Source organism: Arachis stenosperma, chromosome 9 (genome assembly GCF_014773155.1).
Source record: "Arachis stenosperma cultivar V10309 chromosome 9, arast.V10309.gnm1.PFL2, whole genome shotgun sequence".
Classification (NCBI taxonomy): Eukaryota; Viridiplantae; Streptophyta; class Magnoliopsida; order Fabales; family Fabaceae; genus Arachis; species Arachis stenosperma.
In genome coordinates this window covers 34,978,640-34,999,501 of record NC_080385.1, presented here as the reverse complement: position 1 = coordinate 34,999,501, position 20,862 = coordinate 34,978,640, and the positions used below count along the sequence as shown (strand labels likewise).

At 39.0% G+C, this 20,862-nt stretch overlaps 1 protein-coding gene across 2 annotated transcripts; it reads right to left on the bottom strand.

Annotated features, from left to right (window-relative positions):
* Positions 1–13,492: 13,492 nt before the first annotated feature.
* Positions 13,493–19,588, bottom strand: LOC130951657 (uncharacterized). 2 transcript variants are annotated; one of them, XR_009074059.1, is made up of 8 exons: positions 19,320–19,588; positions 16,161–16,930; positions 15,846–16,078; positions 15,344–15,469; positions 14,977–15,162; positions 14,623–14,760; positions 14,149–14,537; positions 13,493–14,069 (listed from the first exon to the last, which is right to left on the bottom strand). XR_009074059.1 is itself a non-coding variant. In XM_057880352.1 (7 exons), exons 2-7 carry the CDS (start codon positions 16,852–16,854, stop codon positions 14,214–14,216), a joined length of 1,701 nt encoding a protein of 566 aa, XP_057736335.1. In that variant the 5' UTR covers positions 16,855–16,930; positions 19,320–19,588; the 3' UTR covers positions 13,493–14,213. The 2 variants fall into 2 exon arrangements, 1 of the variants encoding a protein (XP_057736335.1); XM_057880352.1 differs by having other exon boundaries at positions 13,493–14,537.
* Positions 19,589–20,862: the final 1,274 nt, after the last annotated feature.

Genomic DNA, 20,862 nt, shown 5'->3' with positions numbered 1-20,862 from the left:
AAATATTTGATATTATTTTGGGTGTGAAAGGAAAAGGTAAAGCTATGGGAGTAGTGTTCAAACTTTGGTGTCAGGATTCAGAACGTTCAAGACACAACTCAGACTTTGATCGGTTATTTTCAAAGCTCGAGACAACCTCAATCGTTGTCACCAACTTGCACGCTTATTGTTATGGAAACCGATGCTGCAAAAATCCTTTATTTTGAAGTCAATATACCGTATATAGTAGGAGCAGAAAAGACAAGCTTTATTTAAAAATTTAAAAGAAAAAAAAAGGTAATGACCGAAGAAAAAGCTTTAATTTTGAACTCTCGAGTTCAGGTTTAAGAACAGCGAATACCGCATGGTGTACGAGCTTCTCGTATGTTCATTGTTCTTCAGTTACTAGATTTATTTCTAATCTACTTTATACATGAAGAGAAAAATTGACACTAGTTTAGTGAATAACAAGTGTATTAACTTGCGTCAAGCATGAAATGTATAAATTTCAACCATTGATTGTATAAATAAATTAACGGAAATACTGAGGATAATATAGTCTATCATCAAGTACCGTTCATTATTAGGCTACAAAAATTATAGAAATCAATAACTTTTTTGAATAATATGAACAACTACCAATTAAATTAAAACCAATTATACTTTTAGATTATTCACCTAAATTTTAAAATTAGAATAATTATTCGCACATCTAGTAAAATAAACATCCAATATATCTATTATTCATATTGTTTAGTATTTTCATTGTCTACCTATACTCTTTTTTTATATTTAATATAGACTAGAATATGTGAATTTCATTGATATTGGTGTTTTTGTATGTTTTTTTCTTCCAAAATACCGAATCATATGACAAATTAAGAAGTTGTTGGGTTCAATTTTTCATTTCCAATCATTTCTTTTTTGACAAAAAAAATCAGAAATTATTTTTCTTATGAAAAGTTTGTTGGTGTTTTGGCTGAATATTGGAGAGTGGGGTGTTTTGCCGATCGGTGGAGGTCACAGTCAACACGTAGGGGGAATAGTAACCCTGCTCGTCAGAAGCATGTCAACACCCCAACAACACGGGGTGGTCGTGTTGAAAGCTGTCTGCATGCAGGAGACAACTCTTCCACTCCAGTAAACAGCAAGCGTTGGTCATAGCCTTATATAAAGAGCCTCCCCACTCCCAGTTATATACATTAGTGAGAGTGTGTTAGTGAGATTGGAAGATACACACAACCTCCCCCGCAAGGAGCAAAGGACATTCCACTGGACCAGCATTGCATCGCTCTTCGCGGAGTGCAGCTTCATGACTGGACAGTTTTGCATGGAGCATGGATAGCGGAGTGGGACAACAGGCAAAACACTCGACTGCGGGATCTGCACCTCCTTCTGACCTGGGACTTTATACCGACCATGTAATATCGGGATTGGTACGTGGGCTCATTCGGACATATGCTGAGATTGTTGGAGTATGTTCCTCAGCATCTACAGCGATCTGCACCTCAGGGCCCACCTCAGCATGCAGTGTTTGAGCCGTTTCCTTATTATGTACCACAGCCACCGGACCATAGTCATGGTAGCTATCACACTCATCACAGTGAGTCCAGCCACCACAGACGTCGTAGTCAGCACAACCAACACTCTCAGGGCAGCCACCACTCTCAGCACAGCCAGCACCCTTAGCACAGCCACCCGGGCTAGTCCGGCTAATTGCATCAACCCATACTGATGATTGCAGCCGGTCATGATTGGTTTGACTTTTTCATCGGCGGTCACGAAGATCAGCAACTACAGAATTGGGCCAACGCTAGTTTGGGTGCTTGGTCATATGTCAGTGCTATGCATTCACCGTCAGGGTCGGCTAATTCACATGGGACATCAATAGGTATGGACCATGGTTTGCGGGGTCCTGCTTCTGACCACACGTCAGGGGGTGCGTCGTGTGATAGTGGTTTCCTTCAGCGGGCATACACAGTTATTGACGAGTACAATCCCAGTGCAGCTGCTCCGGCAGAGGCAGGTGGGTCCGATGCTTCGGCAGATGCAGGTGGGTCGGCTGCTCCGGCTATGGATGACTCAGTTCCAGGTCACCCATATGACCTACGGACGGAGTGAAATCCGCCTAATAGGTATACTCCGTCACGGTTCGGTCAGGGCATAATGGGTAAAGGATTAAACTGGTTGGCTCGAAAGAAGTAAGCATAGGGTTTAGGGTTTTTAGATTTAATCCTAAAAATTAAGTTAATGTAATTCGTATTTAATGTTCTGTATGTTGACTTATGTAATTCGTAGTTAATCTTTTTTATATTTACTTCACGAAGGTAATAAATGATAATATTCACCTGACATTAAACATCAATGGATAAACTCAAATTTAAAAATACAAACACGACTAACATAAAAAAACATCAACTGACAAAATACAAATTAAAAAATACAAACACGACGAAAATAAAAATCATTCACCTGCACCACTCGGTCCAGCATGCTGAAGACATCGACTCCGACTATGACCCTAGCACCACAGAGACGACATATCCGAGGACCACGCATGTCGCGTGAGTCCATCTCATTCAAGTATCATGTCAATTTGGGGCGACCTTTCGACGTTCGCCTCAAGGCGAGATTAGCGACCAATGTGGGTCCCTTATATGCAGGCCATGTCTCCGGATCACCTAACGGTGTGAACTCAAATCTATATACCTTACGAACCTCTGTCATCTTGTACACGTCATACACATACAGCTGATATGGACAACATGGAGGAGGTAAATATTTATGGTTCTTGTGATTCCTAGTTTCAAACGTTAATGTTAGGGTTCTAACATACGAATTATATGTGGCAGTTTGAGTCGCGGCCGTACGAAGGAATGATCATACCCGGCGAGTTACATGGACATCTTGATGTGTGTGATACCATTTTTTTGTTGTTGTCGTTCGAGTGTATCGAATGGCACCCTACGGACCGAGTGATGCGTCAGTTTGGGTATGCACATCCTCCCCCGCGAGAAGCAAGGGACATTCCACTGGACCAGCATTGCATCGCTCTTCGCGGAGTGCAGCTTCATGACTAGACAGTTTTGCATGGGACATAGATAGCGGAGTGGGGCAACAGGCGAATTACTCGACTGCGGGATCTGCACCCCCTTTCGACCTGGGACTTTATACCGACCATGGAGTATCGAGATTGGTACGTGGACTCGTTTAGACATATGCTGAGATTGTTGGAGTATGTTCCTCAGTATTTACAACCACCTGCACCTCAAGGCCCACCTCAGCATGCAGTGTTTGAGCCGTTTCCTTATTATATACCATAGCCACTGAACCACAGTCATGGTAGCTATCACACTCATCACAGTGATTCCAACCACCACACACCACAGACATCGTAAACAGTACAACCAGCACTCTCAGGGCAGCCACCACTCTCAGCACAGCTAACACCCTTAGCACAGCCACCCGTGTCAGTCCGGCTAGTTGCATCAGCCCATACCGACAATTCCAGCCGGTCATGATTATTTTGACTTTTTTGTCGGCGGCCTCGGAGATCAGCAACTACAAAAATGGGCCAATGCTAGTTTGGGCGGTTGGTTAGATTTCAATGCTATGCATTCACCGTCAAGGTCGGCTGATTCACATGGGGCATCAGTAGGTGTGGGCCATGGTTTGCGGGGTCCTGCTTCCGACCACACGTCAGGGGGTGCGTTGTGTGATAGTGGTTTCCTTCAGGGAGAATACATAGTTGTTGAAGAGTACAACCTCGGTGCATCTGCTCCGGCAGAGGCAGGTGGGTCCGACGCTCCGTCAGATGTAGGTGGGTCGACTGCTCCAGGTATGGATGACTCAGTTCCAGGTCACCCATATGACCTACGGACGGAGCGAAATCTGCCTGATAGGTAGTTCGGTCAGGGCATGATGGGTAAGGGACTAAACTGGTTGGCTCGAAAGAAGTAAGCATAGGGTTTAGGGTTTTTAGATTTAATCCTAAGAATTAAGTTAATGTAATTCGTATTTAATGTTCTGTATGTTGACCTATGTAATTCGTAGTTAATCTTTTGTATATTTACTTCACGAAGGCAGTAAATGATAATATTAACCTGACATTAAACATCAATGCATAAACTTAAATTTAAAAATACAAACACGACGAAAATAAAAATCATTCACCCGCACCACAGGGTCCAGCATGCTGAAGACATGGACTCCCACTATGACCCTGAGCACCACAGAGACGGCATATCTGAGGACCACTCATGTCGTGTGAGTCCATCTTATTCAAGTATTGGGTCAATTTGGGACGATCTTTCGACGTTCGCCTCAAGGCGGGATTAGTGACCAATAAGGGTCCCTCATATGCAGGCCATGTCTCGGGATCACCTAACGGTGTGAACTCAAATTTATATACCTTATGAACCTCTGTCATCTTGTACACCTCATGCACATACAGCTTATTTAGACTACATAGAGGAGGTAAATATTTATGGTTCTTGTGATTCCTAATTCCAAACGTTAATGTTAGAGTTTTAACATATGAATTATATGTGGCAATTTGAGTGGCGACCGTACGAAAGAATGATCATATCCGGCGAGTTACATGAACATCTTGATGTGTGTGATACCATTGCTCTGTTGTTGTTGTTGTTCGAGTGTATCGAATGGCACTCTGCAGACTGAGTGATGTGCCAGTTTGGATACGCACAACCTCCCCCGCAAGGAGCAAGGGACATTCCACTGGACCAGCGTTGCATCGCTCTTCGCGGAGTGCACCTTCATGACTGGAACGTTTTGCATGGGGCATGGATAGTGGAGTGGGGCAACAGGCGAAACACTCGACTGCAGGATCTGCACCCCCTTCCAACCTGGGACTTTATACCGACCATGGAGTATCAAGATTGGTACGTGGGCTCGTTCAGACATATGCTGAGATTGTTGGAGTATGTTCCTCAGCATCTACAGCCTCCTGCACCTCAGGGTCCACCTCAGCATGCACTATTTAAGCAGTTTCCTTATTATAAATCACAGCCACCGGACCACAGTCATGGTAGCTATCACACTCATCACAGTGATTCCAGTCACCACAAACGTCGTAGTCAGCACAACCAGCACTCTCAAGGCAGCCACCACTCTCAGCACAGCCAGAACCCTTAGCCCAACCACCCAGGCCGGTCTGGCTAGTTGCATCAGCCCATACCGACGATTCCAGCCGGTCATGATTGGTTTGACTTTTCCGTCGGCTGTCACGAAGATCAACAACTACAGAATTGGGCCAATGCTAGTTTGGGTGGTTGGTCAGATTTCAGTGCTATGCATTTACCGTTAGGGTCGGCTGACTCACATGGGGCATCAATAGGTATGGGCCATGGTTTGCAGGGTCCTGCTTTCGACCACACGTTAGGGGGTGCGTCGTGTGATAGTGGTTTCCTTCAGCGGGCATACACAGTTGTTGACAAGGCATATGGTTTAGGGTTTTTAGATTTAATCCTAATAATTAAGTTAATGTAATTCTTATTTAATGTTCTGTATGTTGACCTATGTAATTCGTAGTTAATCTTTTGTATATTTACTTCACGAAGGCAGTAAATGATAATATTAACCTGACATTAAATATCAATGGATAAACTCAAATTTAAAAATACAAATACGACTAACATAAAAAACATCAACTGAAAAAATGCAAATTTAAAAATACAATCACGATGAAAATAAAAAAACATTCACCCGCCCCACTCGGTCCAGCATGCTGAAGACATCGACTCTGACTATGACCGTGAGCACCACAGAGACGGCATATCCGAAGATCACGCATGTCGCGTGAGTGCATCTCATTTAAGTATCGGGTCAATTTGGGGCGACCTTTCGATGTTCGCCTCAAGGCGGGATTAGCGACCAATGTGGGTCCCTCATATGTAGGCCATGTCTCGGGATCACCTAACGGTGTGAACTCAAATCTATATACCTTATGAACCTCTGTCATCTTGTACACGTCATGCACATACAGCTGCCAATCGAGATGCTGGTTAGCACAGCAAGCAATAACATGGCAACATGGTAGTCGTTCCACCTGAAAGTGCCCACAGTCACATGTCCGTCGCGTAAGATCAACAACTGACACCATTCCGTTAGTCATTTTGCGCACCTCAAACACCTCATTTCGTCTGTCAAACTGGTGCACAACTATATTCCCAACCTGTTGCATATTTGCCTCTATCCGCTGTTGTGCAAATACGGAGTAAGTAAATCCAGCACGCTTGTGTTCGTGAGTCTTGGGACGCTTCCGCGTAAAAGGTTCATTTAACCTCGATAATATGTTGCTCGAACCAGCACCAACACAGGTAGATTACAGGCACCCTTCAACATTGAGTTAATTCACTCGACAAGGTTCGTCGTCATATGGCCCCATCGATGTCCCTCGTCGAATGCCAATACCCAATGTCTGAATCCAATGGCATCGCACCACCTGGCAGATGCCTCGCCTCGCTCTTCTAACCTCTTATAATTGATGTTGTACTCCTCCACCGTTCTTGAATACCCAAATTGACAACAAGCTTTTGCAAGAGATGGACTTTGAATGCTTTTAGGAAGTTGCTGCCGATGTGCCTTATACAAAACATCCATCATGCTCTTGGAGGTTTCCAGTCACCTCCGAAACGATTTACTGCTGCCCGAATTAACTCATGCCGGTATGAGATTATACCCACACCGTCTTTTCTAACAACATGCATTCGCAGATTCCTGAGAAAGAAGTGCCACGGATCAGTTGTCTCCCCTTCCACCAGCACAAAAGCGATAGGCACAATGTTTTGGTTCCCGTCTTGTGCAACAACAACCATAAGTGTATCTTTGTATTTTCCGTATAGGTGTGTGTCGTCAACCTGAACTATGGGCTTGCAATGCCTGAATGCCCTAATACATGGATTGAAACTCCAAAATACGCGATGAAGTATTTTTACACCGTGCACCTCTTCATTCCCGTTGTACAGTGGGCGTGTGTCTATTTGGACAACTGACCCAGGCATCTTCTGAACCATAATCGAGAGCCACCATGGCAAGGTTTGGTAAGAATCCTGCTAACCACCGAAAAATTTCGCTATGGACTTCTGCTTTGCCTACCAAGCCTTTCGGTAACTGATGGTATAGTTGAACCTTAACTGGACTTCCGCTATTATAGATTTCACCTTGATGGACGGATCAGTCTCGACCAACGGTGTTATAGCCTCAACAACGGTATCCGAGTCCAACTTGGAATGATCTTGTGAAATCGTTCCCATTGAGCACGTGTGCCTACCATTCTATCTGCGTATCTCCCAACAATCTTTTTTCCGTATCAAGCTGGCTCAGATAAGCCAGTCGCACCTACACCCATATATCTTACATTTTGCATAGAACGTCTGTAGCTCAGACTCATACACATTGTAGTCAACTCCTCTAGAGATAGTGTAACTTCTAATTGCTGCCACGACTGACTTTCTTAATCTGTATTCCATTCCAATCCGGAACTCTCCATCCTCAGGATCAGCAATGCCTACAAAAAGCAGAAATCATCGTTCATTAATCAATCCAAAGTATAAATTAACAAAGACATATTATCCAGTCATCACGTACCTATGTTTGCATATTCCAGAAATTCCGGTGCATGCATGGCGTCAAGATCTAACTCATGCACAAAAGGTAGCACGTTCATCGGTTGACTGATCGAGGGATGAACCACTATATTCTCCGCTGCTGTCTTAACTCCCACATCACCATCCTCATCTTCATCGCCGACTTCATAAGTGGCTTCGAAGTCCTCTTCGCTCTCACTATTCATTCCCTCGTACACTGCATCTCTATCATCCTCTATATCTAAATCATTTTGAATCCCTTCTGCCTCTACGGTTTCAAACTCAACATACAGCTCAATCTGTGACTGTCGCATCTGAGTCTGTCGGTGAGTTTGAAACATATTCTGCATACTCCCTTCGTCAGTGATTGGCATGGTATCAAACTGTATTAGACCACCAAAATCTACAATCGAATTCTGGTACAGAATTTCGCTCACTCTCATTAACGTACCGTTCTCCAGGCTTTGACAGAGACCGTTCTAAAGCTCCATTAACGTCTTGGTGCATGGAACCACAAACGAAAATAAATTCTGGCACACAAACCTCACTCCCTCATGAGTATTACGTATTATCTCACTGTTGCGATACACCACCAAGTTTGCGGTACCCTCCATTACACTACCAACACACTCAAAGAACACTCACACACTCTTACTCATAATGAAAATGGTATCGAGCTCTGCCTTATATAAAGGGGAGCATTCACCACGCCCCCACGTGCTGACTGCCTCAGAGCCAACCACGCTTTGCCACGTGTCAGCACGCCCCCCGCATGCATACTCAGCACGCCCCCCACTTGCTGTTTGAGTGAGCCAACCACGCTTTGCCACGTCGGCACTCCCCCTCGTGATGACTCAACACGCCCCCCACGTGCTACCTGAGTGAGCCAATCACGCTTTGTCACATCATCACGTCCCCCGACGTGTTGAGTAAGCACACCCCCCACGTGATTCCTGCTCCGATCAACCAGACCGTGCCACGTCTCTTCACGCCCCCCACATGTAGCAGGTAACACGCCCCCTGCGTGTTGATCTTCCATCTAATATGTCCATCTAGGGGTAATACACAATGTTCCTCCATTTCCAGCCAAAACACCACCATCTATTATATATTCAAATTCTTGAGCCAAAAAAATATTGGAGGCAATTTAAAATTTTTTTTTACATTTTAAAAATAGAAATTGTTGGATCCGATCTAAATAAATTCAAAAATCACTTACTGCAATTTAACTCGCCTTGAAATTGCTGGGGTGATTTTTCTTTTTCTTCCTAATCTGTGAATGAGTGTATTACACTTCCTTATTTTATATGTGTATTTATTTTAACAAAGTCTTTCCCATATAAAAGTTATAAAAGAGTAATTTTGTTATTTTAAAAATTAATGATGTTATTTTTGTATTGTGTATTAAAAATAAATTTTAAATATATCAATACACTAATATTTCAATAATTTTTAATTTTTAATTTTAACTTTAAAAATTATATGTAATATATATAATTAAAATTAATAGTTAAAATTAACTAAAATCCAATATACCGATATACTTAAAAGCTTTTCAATATATACTACAATGCTATACATATTGTTGCAAAAGATTTATTTATTCATTTGATCTCAACTTTTATTACGATTTAATGATAATCCTTAAGAGCATTTCTAACAATACTATAGAGAGTGCCAATTAGCTGTTTTGTCAAAAGTAAATGAATTTTTTTTTTTGGTAACCGAGACTAAACCAAGAAAGGAAAATTACGTTAGAACAACATCATGGAGCATGGTAACTCCCTCACTATCAATAGTCAAAAGCTGTTTCAGCTCTAAGACCATCTCCAGTAGGGAACTCATCCCAGTTCCTGTTTATGGCCCACCTGTCATAAAAAGTAACTCCACATCAGCTTTTGCGTCATAAACAGTAAATAGGAACTCATAGCATCTCTCTCTTCTCCATTAGGAGGAACTAACTTTAGTCCCTGTTGTGGTCCCACCTAATTAATTAATTAATTAAAATACTTGAAATTAATGTAATTAATTTTTTTAATAATATAATTTAAATATTTAAATTTAAAAATAATTCACTATTAAAAGATATTAATATTAAATAAATTTATACATAACTAACTTTAGTCCCTATTGTAGTCCTACTTAATTAATTAATTAAAATATTTAAAATTAATGTAATTAATTTTTTTGAATAATGTAATTTAAATTTATAAATTTAAAAATAATTCACTATTAAATTAATATAGAATATTAATTTAATTACTTATATTAATTATTATTTAAATAATTAATATAAATTATTAATTAAATAGAATTATAATTAATTATTAATAAATTAAATATAATTTAATTATTTGATATAATTTTTTAGATAACTAAATTAAATACTTAAATCACATTTAATTTATAAATAATTATAATATTTAATTATATACATAAGGTTAAATAAGTTAGTATATAATAAGATGAATATCAACCTTTTATTCACAACATATTCTATTAACATTATTAGTTGTTCTATTATTACAATATTATTTATTTTTTTTAAATTAAATACCACGTGTTAAAATTTTATTGCTTACCATGAAAACAAAGCAAGGCCCTGCTCAGAGGGACTTACTTGTTTTAAATTATGTGCTGGGACTCATATTTATATTACTCCAATGGTAGGCCTTCAGCTTTTGTCAGAACGGGTCCTTCATTGGATTGCCGTTGGAGATGCTCTAATGGTGTGACATATCTAAAAGTAAATGAAATTTATCCGTTGGAAAAGAGAGCAATTGGACAGGAGCATCCTCAGAGGGACTTGGTTATGGAGAAAGGTGGCCAATATATGCTCCTCATATATCATGAAATTTGGAGAAAAATTAAAAATAAATGTGAATCGGATAAAGTAAGCATTGGAGCAATCACATGATATTATACTAATTACACATACTTTTAGTCTCACAATTTTCAGAAATTAATTTATGAATGAATTAAAAAATGGTGATATGTTGGTATATTGATACATAACGTGTTATGCACAAATATGAAGCTGTTATATTCAGACCTGCAAAACGCAGGCTACGTTTTGTAAAAAACGAAAAACAAAAAAAAAAATTGTTATAAAAAAAATAAAGGCTGCGTTTGTCACGGAGAAAGAATCATGTTCCGAAACATAGACCCTTGTCTCCTGTATGCAGACATCTTCAGCAGGTTGACCACCTTAAAAAACTCCAAATGCAGACACATACTTTTAGGATAATAATAATAAATAATATTATTTAATAATGTTTTGTTTTTTATTATTTTGTAATAATTTATTATTATGATAAATAATAATAATATTGTTAGGTAAATGAATTATCATTATCTTGTTCTTATTAAATTTTTAATATAATAATAACAGTTATTATTAATATATTATTAACATAGTATAATTTTTAGAAACTTATTATTAGGGTTAAGTACTGAAATCGTTCCTAAGGTTTGGGGTCAAAATCAAAATCGTTCCCGACCTTTTTTCGTTATTAAAATCATCCTCAACGTTCAAAAACGCTTTAAAATCATCATTTTTACCAGTTTTATTTTTTTATTACCAAACTACCCCTCAACCCCTCATTAAAAAATTATAAAATAAAATAAATATAATTATAAAATAAAATAAATATAAAATAAATAAAAAAAAGTAAAGAAAGGGATAGATACAGAGAAGGAGGGTGGGGAGAGAAAGAAAGGAGGGCGAAAAAAAGGGGGCAGGGGCGAGGGGGGAGGGGGGAGAGAAGGGGACCGCCGCACCACCGCACTACCGCCCGCCGCCTTGCCGCCCTGCCACACTGCACCACCACCACTACCTTCTTCTTCTTCTCTCCTCACTGCCGCCACCGGTCTTCATTACCGTCGCCGCTCTTCGCTGCCGCCGCCGCTCTTCGCTATCGCCGGTTTTTGGTTTTTGGTTCCTTGTGGTTTCTGGTTTCTGGTTTCTTGTGGTTTCTTCTTCTTCTCTTCTTCTTCTTCTTCTTCTTCTTCTTCTTCTTCTTCTTCTTCTTCTTCTTCTTCTTCTTTGAACTGGATTTTTGTTATGAAATATCTATAATTTAATTTTTTGTGATTTGGCTTAAATTTGGAATATTATTGTTGCTGAATTTGTTGATTATTGTTCAAAGTGAATTTGTTGATTATTCTGAGTTATGATTTTCTGAGGTGGGGTGGTGGTGGGTTCTGGTGTTGATGATGATAGTGGGGGTGGTGGTGGATTTTATTTTGAATTTTGTTGTTCTTCTTCTTCTTCTCATGATGATGATGATGATGATGATGATAATGGTGGTGGTGGTGGTGGGTTCTTGTTCATCTTGTACTTCTTTTTAAAATTTTTTAATTTATGTTGCTAATTTTAGATCTGAAATTATAGTTGATGATTGCTGAATTGTTTAATTTAAAATTTTTGGTGATTTGATTTTGATTGTTGCTGTTGGTGTTGCTGGATTGTTGGTGTTTATGGTGTAGCGATGGTGATGGTGATGATAATGCAGAGGGTTGATGATAATACAGAGAGTAGTGGTGAAGGAGGAGAGACTTTTTAATTTTTGTTTAAGGGCAAAATTGTTGATTTGATTTTGATTGTTGCTGTTGGTGTTGCTGGATTGTTGGTGGTTATGGTGTAGCGATGGTGATGGTGATGATAATGCAGAGGGTTGATGATAATACAGAGGGTAGTGGTGAAAGGGGAGAGATTTTTTAATTTTTGTTTAAGGGTAAAATTGTCCGAAAAATTTTATTTATGGACAAAAGGACGATTTTATAACGTTTTGTAATGTTGGGGATGATTTTAATAACAAAAAAAAGTCGGAGACGATTTTGATTTTCACCCCAAATCTTAGGGACGATTTCAGTACTTAACCCTTATTATTATTAGTAACTTTATTATAATTATTATTGTGAGTAACGCTATTATTATTATTATTGTTGTTGTGATAGTTATAATTGTTGCTAGTTATTAAAAAAAGTATTAATAATTATGAAGTAATATAATTTTTTTTTTTTTGCAGACGATTAGAAATTTGTTGTCTAGAAAACTTGATCTGCCAGGGACCTTTAATGAGAGAGCTACGACGACACTAGCATTTACTAGGTTTCAACACATTTCATGAGTAGGCAAAATGAGAGGACATTCTACACTCTTGAGTGCCTTGGTGGAACAATGGAGGCCAAAACCCACACGTTTCACCTTCCAGTAGGCGAAGCGACAGTGACGCTGGAAGACGTGATACATATACTTAGCCTCCCGATTAACGGGTAAATCGAATAGCAATTACCAGTTTTTTGTGGATAACGGCATCGCTTGTTTTGGTCAGCAGCCGGGTCGGACGATCACGTATTGGGCAAGATAAATCTTGCATGGGTTCGACGATGCAGAGACACTGAACCGAGTGACACACAAAAGTCTATTGAGCGGTACATCAGGGCGCACATTTTCTGCGTGCTTGATACAGTGGTGTTTCCATATATGTCTACCACATCTTTAAACTCGAAGATTTTGTCTCTACTTTGAGATTTTCATCGGTTCCAGTGTACAGTTGGGGGACAGCTAGTCTAGCACATCTATACAGATCATTGTGTCGTGCATCACAGTACAATTGTAAAAAAAATGGATGGGCAACTGATTCTGTCTTTTGTTTGGGCATGGGAACGTATGCCATTCATGGCCCCAATTCCGCACAATGAAATGCAACTTGCGTTTTTCGCTGTCCAAAAAAATTTGAATAAACCCATCTGACAAACGCAACCTGCTACACGTCCATTTCATTACATAACACCATAATGATTTTCATATAAAAAAAATCAGCCCACAATTTCTTCCAATCTTTTCTAATATTTTTCAAATTTCTCCAACAAAAATTTTTCTAATATTTTTGTTCAAAAAATAATCCAAAAAAGATACCCAACAACATGAGCATCATCAAAATATAATTCATTATTCATGTAATATAAATATATACACAATGTGGCATCTTTTTTTTGGGTAAAGTATATTTTTTTGATCCGTAAAATTTGGCAAAAGTTTCAAAAATACCCCTAAGTTTTATTTTGTTTCAATTTTGTCCTAAAAGTTTTCGATTTGCATCAAATATATCTCCGACAGCTAAATTTTCAAAAAATTTAAGACCATTCCAACAACAATGCATGATAATTATGTTCGATTTACTTGTGTTGAAAGTTGTTCCTATAAAATTGTTTGGTCCTAAATTTTTTGAAAAATTAGCCGTCAGGGGTATATTTGATACAAATCGAAAACTTGTAGGACAAAATGAAAACAAAATAAAACTTAGAAGTATTTTTAAAATTCTTGCAAAGCTTTTAAGGACAAAAAGTATATTTTACCTTTTTTTTGGAGTTACCCAAGTTAAATAAATTTATAAAAAAATAGAGAGAAAATAAAAAACAGGCAAGCAAAAAGAAAAGAGAGCCCAACTGCCCAAGCAAGACCATCCAAGGCTCCAACTGCAGCAGAGAGTGCAGCTCAGAAGGGAGAGTAACTACTAATTATAGCATTACATGTTAAATAACTCTACATTCTTACCGCAATGTTGAAATTTCTTGGAGAATGAGGTGTTGCTACCATCCTTCCATTCAAAGTCAAAATTGTCATTCAACTAAGACGCTTCTCTTGTCAGACACCACCCTTTCAGCTCTAGAAACCGGATGGCTACTCTTGCTGCTGCTGCTACTACTACTACTACTACCAGTTGCATCTTTCTTAGCGACGGAACGTTGCATGATTCTTATGGGAATTCCACCCAAATCGAAATCTTCCTTCAAGGATTTTGTTAAGAACCTGATGTCTGTGTCTGAGAGCTGAGTCTTCCCACGCACAAACGCAACAAACGTAGGTGGCCGAGCCTTGACCTGAGTGAAATACTTTATCTTTGGCTGTGCTGCCTGGTCTTTCCATGAATGCCGACTCATAACCTGATCAACAAACGAGAGAGGAGAACCAAAGTAAGAAAAAGAAAATTACTGCCAGATTCAAGTGATTTTAGATGAAGTTTATTGCCTTTTGCAACCAACGGTTAAGGCGAGCGGTAGGTAATCTTGAACACCATTTTTCGTATGTGTCAATGACCCGGTTCAAGACAGCAGTCCGGCCCCTTCCCTCCAGAGCTGAAATGAATACGACTGGGATTCCTGTTATCTGTTGACAATTGCCAAAAATCAATGCTGAATCACAGAACAGAGGACAAGTCTTGTTTATTGTTCAGTGTTCATCCTCAATTTTCTTCTGTTTGGAAATCATTGCCAATTATAGCATCATGTCCAAATACCTAATTCTGACATCTAGAACACTTCAAAGCCTGATGTCAAACACAACAATCTAGAATTGATGTCAAGCTTTGTCAAAAAGACAAACCTGGGGTATAACTGTTTGAATTTCTTGAAGAACAGCCTCCATAACCTTCTTATAGGATGATGTTTTGTCTTTGCCTCTCAGAAGGTCCATCTTGTTCACAATCACAACCAAGCCGCGCCCCTCTTCCACTGCCCTTCGGGCTATAACCACTTCAGCATGCGTCATACTTCGCCTAGCATTTACAATCTGATATACAGACATGAGACAACTAAGAAAAATAAGACTCCCTAGTTCTCAATCACAAAAATGTCTTTTTAGCTTAAACTTCTGGTTTGTGAACACTGAACAGAAGCAAATGAAGTAAATTACAACAATAGGGTTTATGAAAAAATGCAGTTGTTCAAAATGTGCAATATGTACACCATACCTCTTCTGCATCTAGCACCAAAGCAATTATATGAGCTCGGAGTAGACTCTTTCTTGATTGCATAATGCTCAAGGATGCTGCTCCTTTCTCCTGTTTTGTCCTGTGCAACCACCCAGCAGTATCAACCTGAATGGCAGAAAACCAAGACAAAATTCAAACATTTTTACAATACTAGACGTTCACTTAGGAGCTATTTATTACCCCTAAGGCAAACCATGTCAGCCTGACTATCAACCATCTTTTGTCAAAATATAGGTACCAATGCTGACAATTTATACTCATTCCAGCTTACAGATTCTGTTATGTTCAATGATTAAACATATAACTGATGTACCAAGAAAATATATGAAAAGAAAATTGAAATTATTGCAAGTTGGGAATGATTTTATCATGAAGGCCAGGCAATATATTACAACCAACATCCTGCTTTTCTCTGTTATTGATCTTCAATTCTATTGATAGTCCTAACATAAGTCCATAACCAAGTATCTAGGGAACGTACCAGATAAATTGTTCTTCCTTGAAATTCAAACTCTGTCCTGATTGAGTCTCTTGTGAGACCAGCTTCAGGACCCACAAGAACACGATCTTCTTGTAACAACGTATTGAGTAAGGTTGATTTCCCAACGTTTGGGCGCCCTACAATTGCCAACTGCAATGGAAGCTTACTTTCTTCAATCTCAGGGGTGCTACCATCCCCAATGCAGCTATTGTCGTGATCACTGTCATCTAGGTCTATATTAACAAGCATGAATGCAAAATTAGATGGCAACAAACAATGATGGAATGCAATGCAGCGAGATTAGCATTGAGTTACCATTGAGGAGACGAAGCATATGTTGGTGGAGCAGAGGTCTAAGACAGTGATAAAGGTCCGGCATACCAAGGCCAGTCTCGGCAGATATAGCAATAGGATCCCCGAATCCTAACCGGTACAATTCATTGGCAGCAGAGGCTAGCGAGCCATCAGAATCAAAGAGTGATTCGGATTTATTCATGGCAACGATGGGTTTGATTTGAGGAGCATGCCTGCGGAGCCACTTGGCAACCTCCAGATCAAGAGGATGAAGTCCAGCTCTTGCATCAGTGATGAAGAGAGCCAAGTGAGAGTTGTGCAAGACATTAGCAGTAATGGAAGCAGTTCGGTGGAGGATGGTGCCGGAACATGCTTGGGCTTCAAGGCCTGCAGAGTCCAACACTCTGAAGCGAAGGTCACCCAACTTGGCAAGTCCCTCTCGGATGTCACGTGTGACATGGTCCTCCGGGGTATTGTATACCAGAGCCTCCCTCCTCCGAATCAAACGGTTAAACAATGCAGACTTTCCTACGTTGGGACGTCCTATAATCAGCACCCTTGGGAGGTGCTGCACTTCAATTCGAGTAAAATCCAGAGAAGACTTCTTTTCATGGGTGCAGAAGCACCTGGGAATCACATGAAGGGAGGTGAAGGAAGGTGTAAGGTTGCGGCTGCGAGTGCCAGTCCTAACTCTCAGAAGCACTAGGCGAAGCATTCTATCAACCAGGTGGTGCACGTCACCTAAATAAATTCATATATCCATTCTGAGAGCATATGGCAATACTATCTTCCTATCACACAGCCAAAAACATAAATTAGCAAATAATCTTTCAATCTTATACTAAAATATTCAAATTTCAATGATAATCCTAAATTAGTTTAAAGCTTCAATCAGACCAAAACCATAATCGGCAAAATTTATGTTCATTTTCATAGATGGATTCAGTTTCAATCCCAAGGAGGCACATATTATAAAGAGAGCCATAAATAAACAAATAAATAATGTAATAAACTCACAAAGTTAATAAACAGAGTGGCAGTATAAATAGATGTAATAAACAGTAGTGGCAGCGAAAGTAAAGCGGCCAGGGAGACGAGAACAAAGAGCACGCAAGTAACGGGATAGGAAGAGAAGGAGAGCAAGGCATTGGGGGAAATTGCGTGGGGAGAACAGAGGCAGTGAAGGTGAGAGCAGAGCAGTGGCAGCGACAGCACAGCAGCGGCGCCGAAACTAGCTGGCGTGGGTGCTGACGCGGACAGTGGGTATTAGAGATAGAAACTTATAAAGTGAGTGAGGCTTATGAGCAAGGTTCTGAAAACCAAATCGGTCATCGAACCGTTCTAACTACTGATTTACTGATTTATTGGTTTGACCGTAATTCAACCGAAATAATCGTTTCATAATAAAATAGTAATAAAATATATAAATAAATCCAAAAAACATAATCATAATTTAATGTAAACCTTAAAATGTCATCTAAATTAAAAAGTATTACATCAAACAAAATGTTATAAACTCATTCAAGTACAAATTCAAAAGTCAAATAACAAAATTTATAACAAATGTTTTTTAATTGATACTATCGTTTATAACTAAAACAAATATAAGTTATCAATCAGACACAAATTATACAAGGACAAGAACAATTATAAGTTTATAACACAGCAACCCAAGAAGGCAACAAATTATAGCAAATTATAAGACAGAAACAATTAAAAAGTTATAGCAAATTATAATAAAACAAGAACACGAACATGAACTAAAAATCACAATAACAACAAGAACAATTAAAACACAGTAACATCACAACACCACCAATAGGAACAACTAAAACACAGCAACAAAGTGAGAATAACTTGATACGTGTATCCTCAAAGAATCAAAGGCTAAGCTTCCATACACATAGTGGTAGCTACTATCACTGGGAAAGTGAATAACACCCAAACGAAGGAACCTTCAATCACAGCTTAAAACAAAATTCACAATTCCCTCAAATTGAAGCAGCAAGCAACTTGAAAAGGAAAGCACCAAAAACCAACTTCCAAGTAAAAGATTCACATCACCCGTCCCAACCAGAAATAAAACCAAATCTCAAGAACAAAGAGATCTAAAACAGTGATCATTGAAGGGAAAAACCAAGGTTCTGAGAACTGGTTCGGTCATCGAGCCGTTCTAGTCACTGGTTCACTGATCCAACCGGTTCAACCGAAAAAATCATTTTATAATAAAATAATAAATAAATTATAAACACAACCCTAAAAAGGAAATGCAATGTGATCAACTTTACTCTCGTCATGTTTGCATCACTTTTATCTACTCTTTAGCTGATATATCATGTAAAACTTGCAAATTTTCCTAATCATATCACCATTCCTTACAAGTAGAAAAGTTGCTACAACTATTTTTGTTATAACACACTTCAAGAAAAACCTGGAATACAGTTTAGCAGTCAACTCTTACGTTTTCCATTTGAACATAAGTCCCATGTTCAAGTAGCATTAAACCAGAGCTATACAGCCATAACCAAGAGCCCTTTAATCTGGAAATTTAAAATTGATTTCCATGAAGATCTATCTATTAATGACTTGCATCTAAAGAGGCTTGAAATTGGGAAGAACACAATTGAGGTAATCCATATCTGAAATCAATAATTCGTCAAGACAATCACCATCTAAACACAATTAAGTCACCAAAACAGTTAAACACAACACAGCAGCAGATCACTACGCAAAAAAATCACAATATACAGAACAGCCAGCACATCATACGCAAAAATATCACAACATACAGAACAGCAACACAGCCAGAGCTAATCAATAATCAAATAATCATTCAATAAAAAGTTAAACGCAGAAAACATTCAATGATCATCCAAATTTCAATAATCACAATCTAAGTACAATTAAATTTAAATCACAAAACAAAACAGTATAACCCAACACATAAAATCAGTAAAGAATCAGAGCTAATCACTAATCAGTAAAGAACCAATAATCAATGAAGAACCAAAGCTAATCACAAGACATTCACTAATCAATAAAATCACAACACACAAAACCAGAGGTAATCAGAGACCAGAGCTAATTACAGACTAGAGCTAATCACAGAAAGAGAGCATAAAAAATAAAAAAAAAGAACAACTGAACAAGTGAAGAACAAGCGAGCACTGAGCCACTGACCTTCGAAGACGACGCCGACAGACCGTTGATTGACGGACGACGCCAACCAGACGACGGCGAGAAGGTGAAGACGAGGGCTGGGCCGAGCTCGCAGAAGAAGAGTGCAGGGGTTACTCCTCATGGGACCAGTGGCTACACAGACGGACAGCGGCCGAGCCCGACGGACGGAGGGCGGCAGCGGCTCGACGGACGGGCGGCGGCAGTGGTTTAAGAGATGCTAGGGTTCGAGAAGGGGAGTGACTGTGATTCAGAGTTATGCTTGAGGTTGAGAGGAGAGAGGAGAGAGGAGTGAAGTGAGAGTGAGAGGCATGGTTTTAGGACTCCACATGAATGGGATAATATCTGCATATTTACGGTAATTATCTGTATTCGATCTATATTTTGTAAGTATTATTTGATATGTAGAACCATCAGATTGAATCTGTATTATGGTAGGATCGGATTGCGAATTTAATAGTGATATCTATAAATCCACATATCCGTACGTCTCATATAAATAAAAGTTTAAGAAAGTAAACATTAATGTGATATGAATTTTAGTGTGTTATTTTATGAATTTTGTGATATCTTGTTTTTAATTTATTATGTTGTACTTCAACTTAGAATAATTAAACTTAAATTTTGTGTTATTATTTTTTTTGTTATTGAAGAGAACTTTTATTGATAATATTTTAGGAGTAAATGAGCTTAAACAGGTGAAAAATAAATTTTATGCATTTTTTTGTAAAAATAGTCAAATAGAATCTTAAAATAGTTCTTTTTTAAATTATGCGGATATACCTGATATCCGATCTGAACTTGCGGATCGGATCGGATCTGGCCTGAAAAAATGCGGATATCGTATCCGATCCGATCCGATGAGTGGAGTGCGGATCGGATAGAGTTTTAGGCTATATCCGATCCGATCCGATCTTTGTGCAGCCCTACATGGTTCAGTATTTCTGCCAAAACGACGCCGTTTCTTTCAAACTAGCCCGTTCCCGGTCCATTCTAACCTGTCAGGATTGGCCAGTTCAATGATTCTCCATCGGTGTCTAACTGGATTGTTAATATTGTCAGTCTGGTCTGACTTTTAGAACCATAAAAAACCTCATAAATCACCTTTCACTATTTCATAAATTCGAACGCAGATGAGGGAGACAGAGTATAGATGAGGAACTCAAACTAGGATACACAGGTGATGAAACTGGAACAGACGACAGTTAGAGCCCGACGGAACAAAAGTGACATAGCGAAAGTGGAACAAAGGTGACGTGGCTGAGACGATTCAAAGAGTTGCGATGGCAAAGGGCGACTAGAGCATATTCGAAGGCGATGCTAGGACGGTGACAGCAACATAGCTTGAAGAAGAGAGAAGAGATTGAGGCTTAGGATTTTTTGGGTCTGGGAGTAAGTATCTCACCAGGAGGAGCTAAGGGGATTTGTTTTTTTTTTTTCATTTGAATAAACTTTCATTTCTGCCTTACCTATGAAGTTTCAGATTGCTAACAAATCTAACTAAAAACAAAATAAAACTGACTTCGTACCTATAAAAGATAGGTTT

Coding starts and splice junctions, on each gene's coding strand:
- LOC130951657 (XM_057880352.1), bottom strand. CDS start 16,854: ATGCTTCGCCTAGTGCTTCTGAGAGTTAGGACTGGCACTCGCAGCCGC. Junction 15,470..15,845: donor AAGGAAGAACAATTTATCTG/GTACGTTCCCTA, acceptor TCTGCCATTCAG/GTTGATACTGCTGGGTGGTT. Junction 15,163..15,343: donor TGGTGCTAGATGCAGAAGAG/GTATGGTGTACA, acceptor TCTGTATATCAG/ATTGTAAATGCTAGGCGAAG.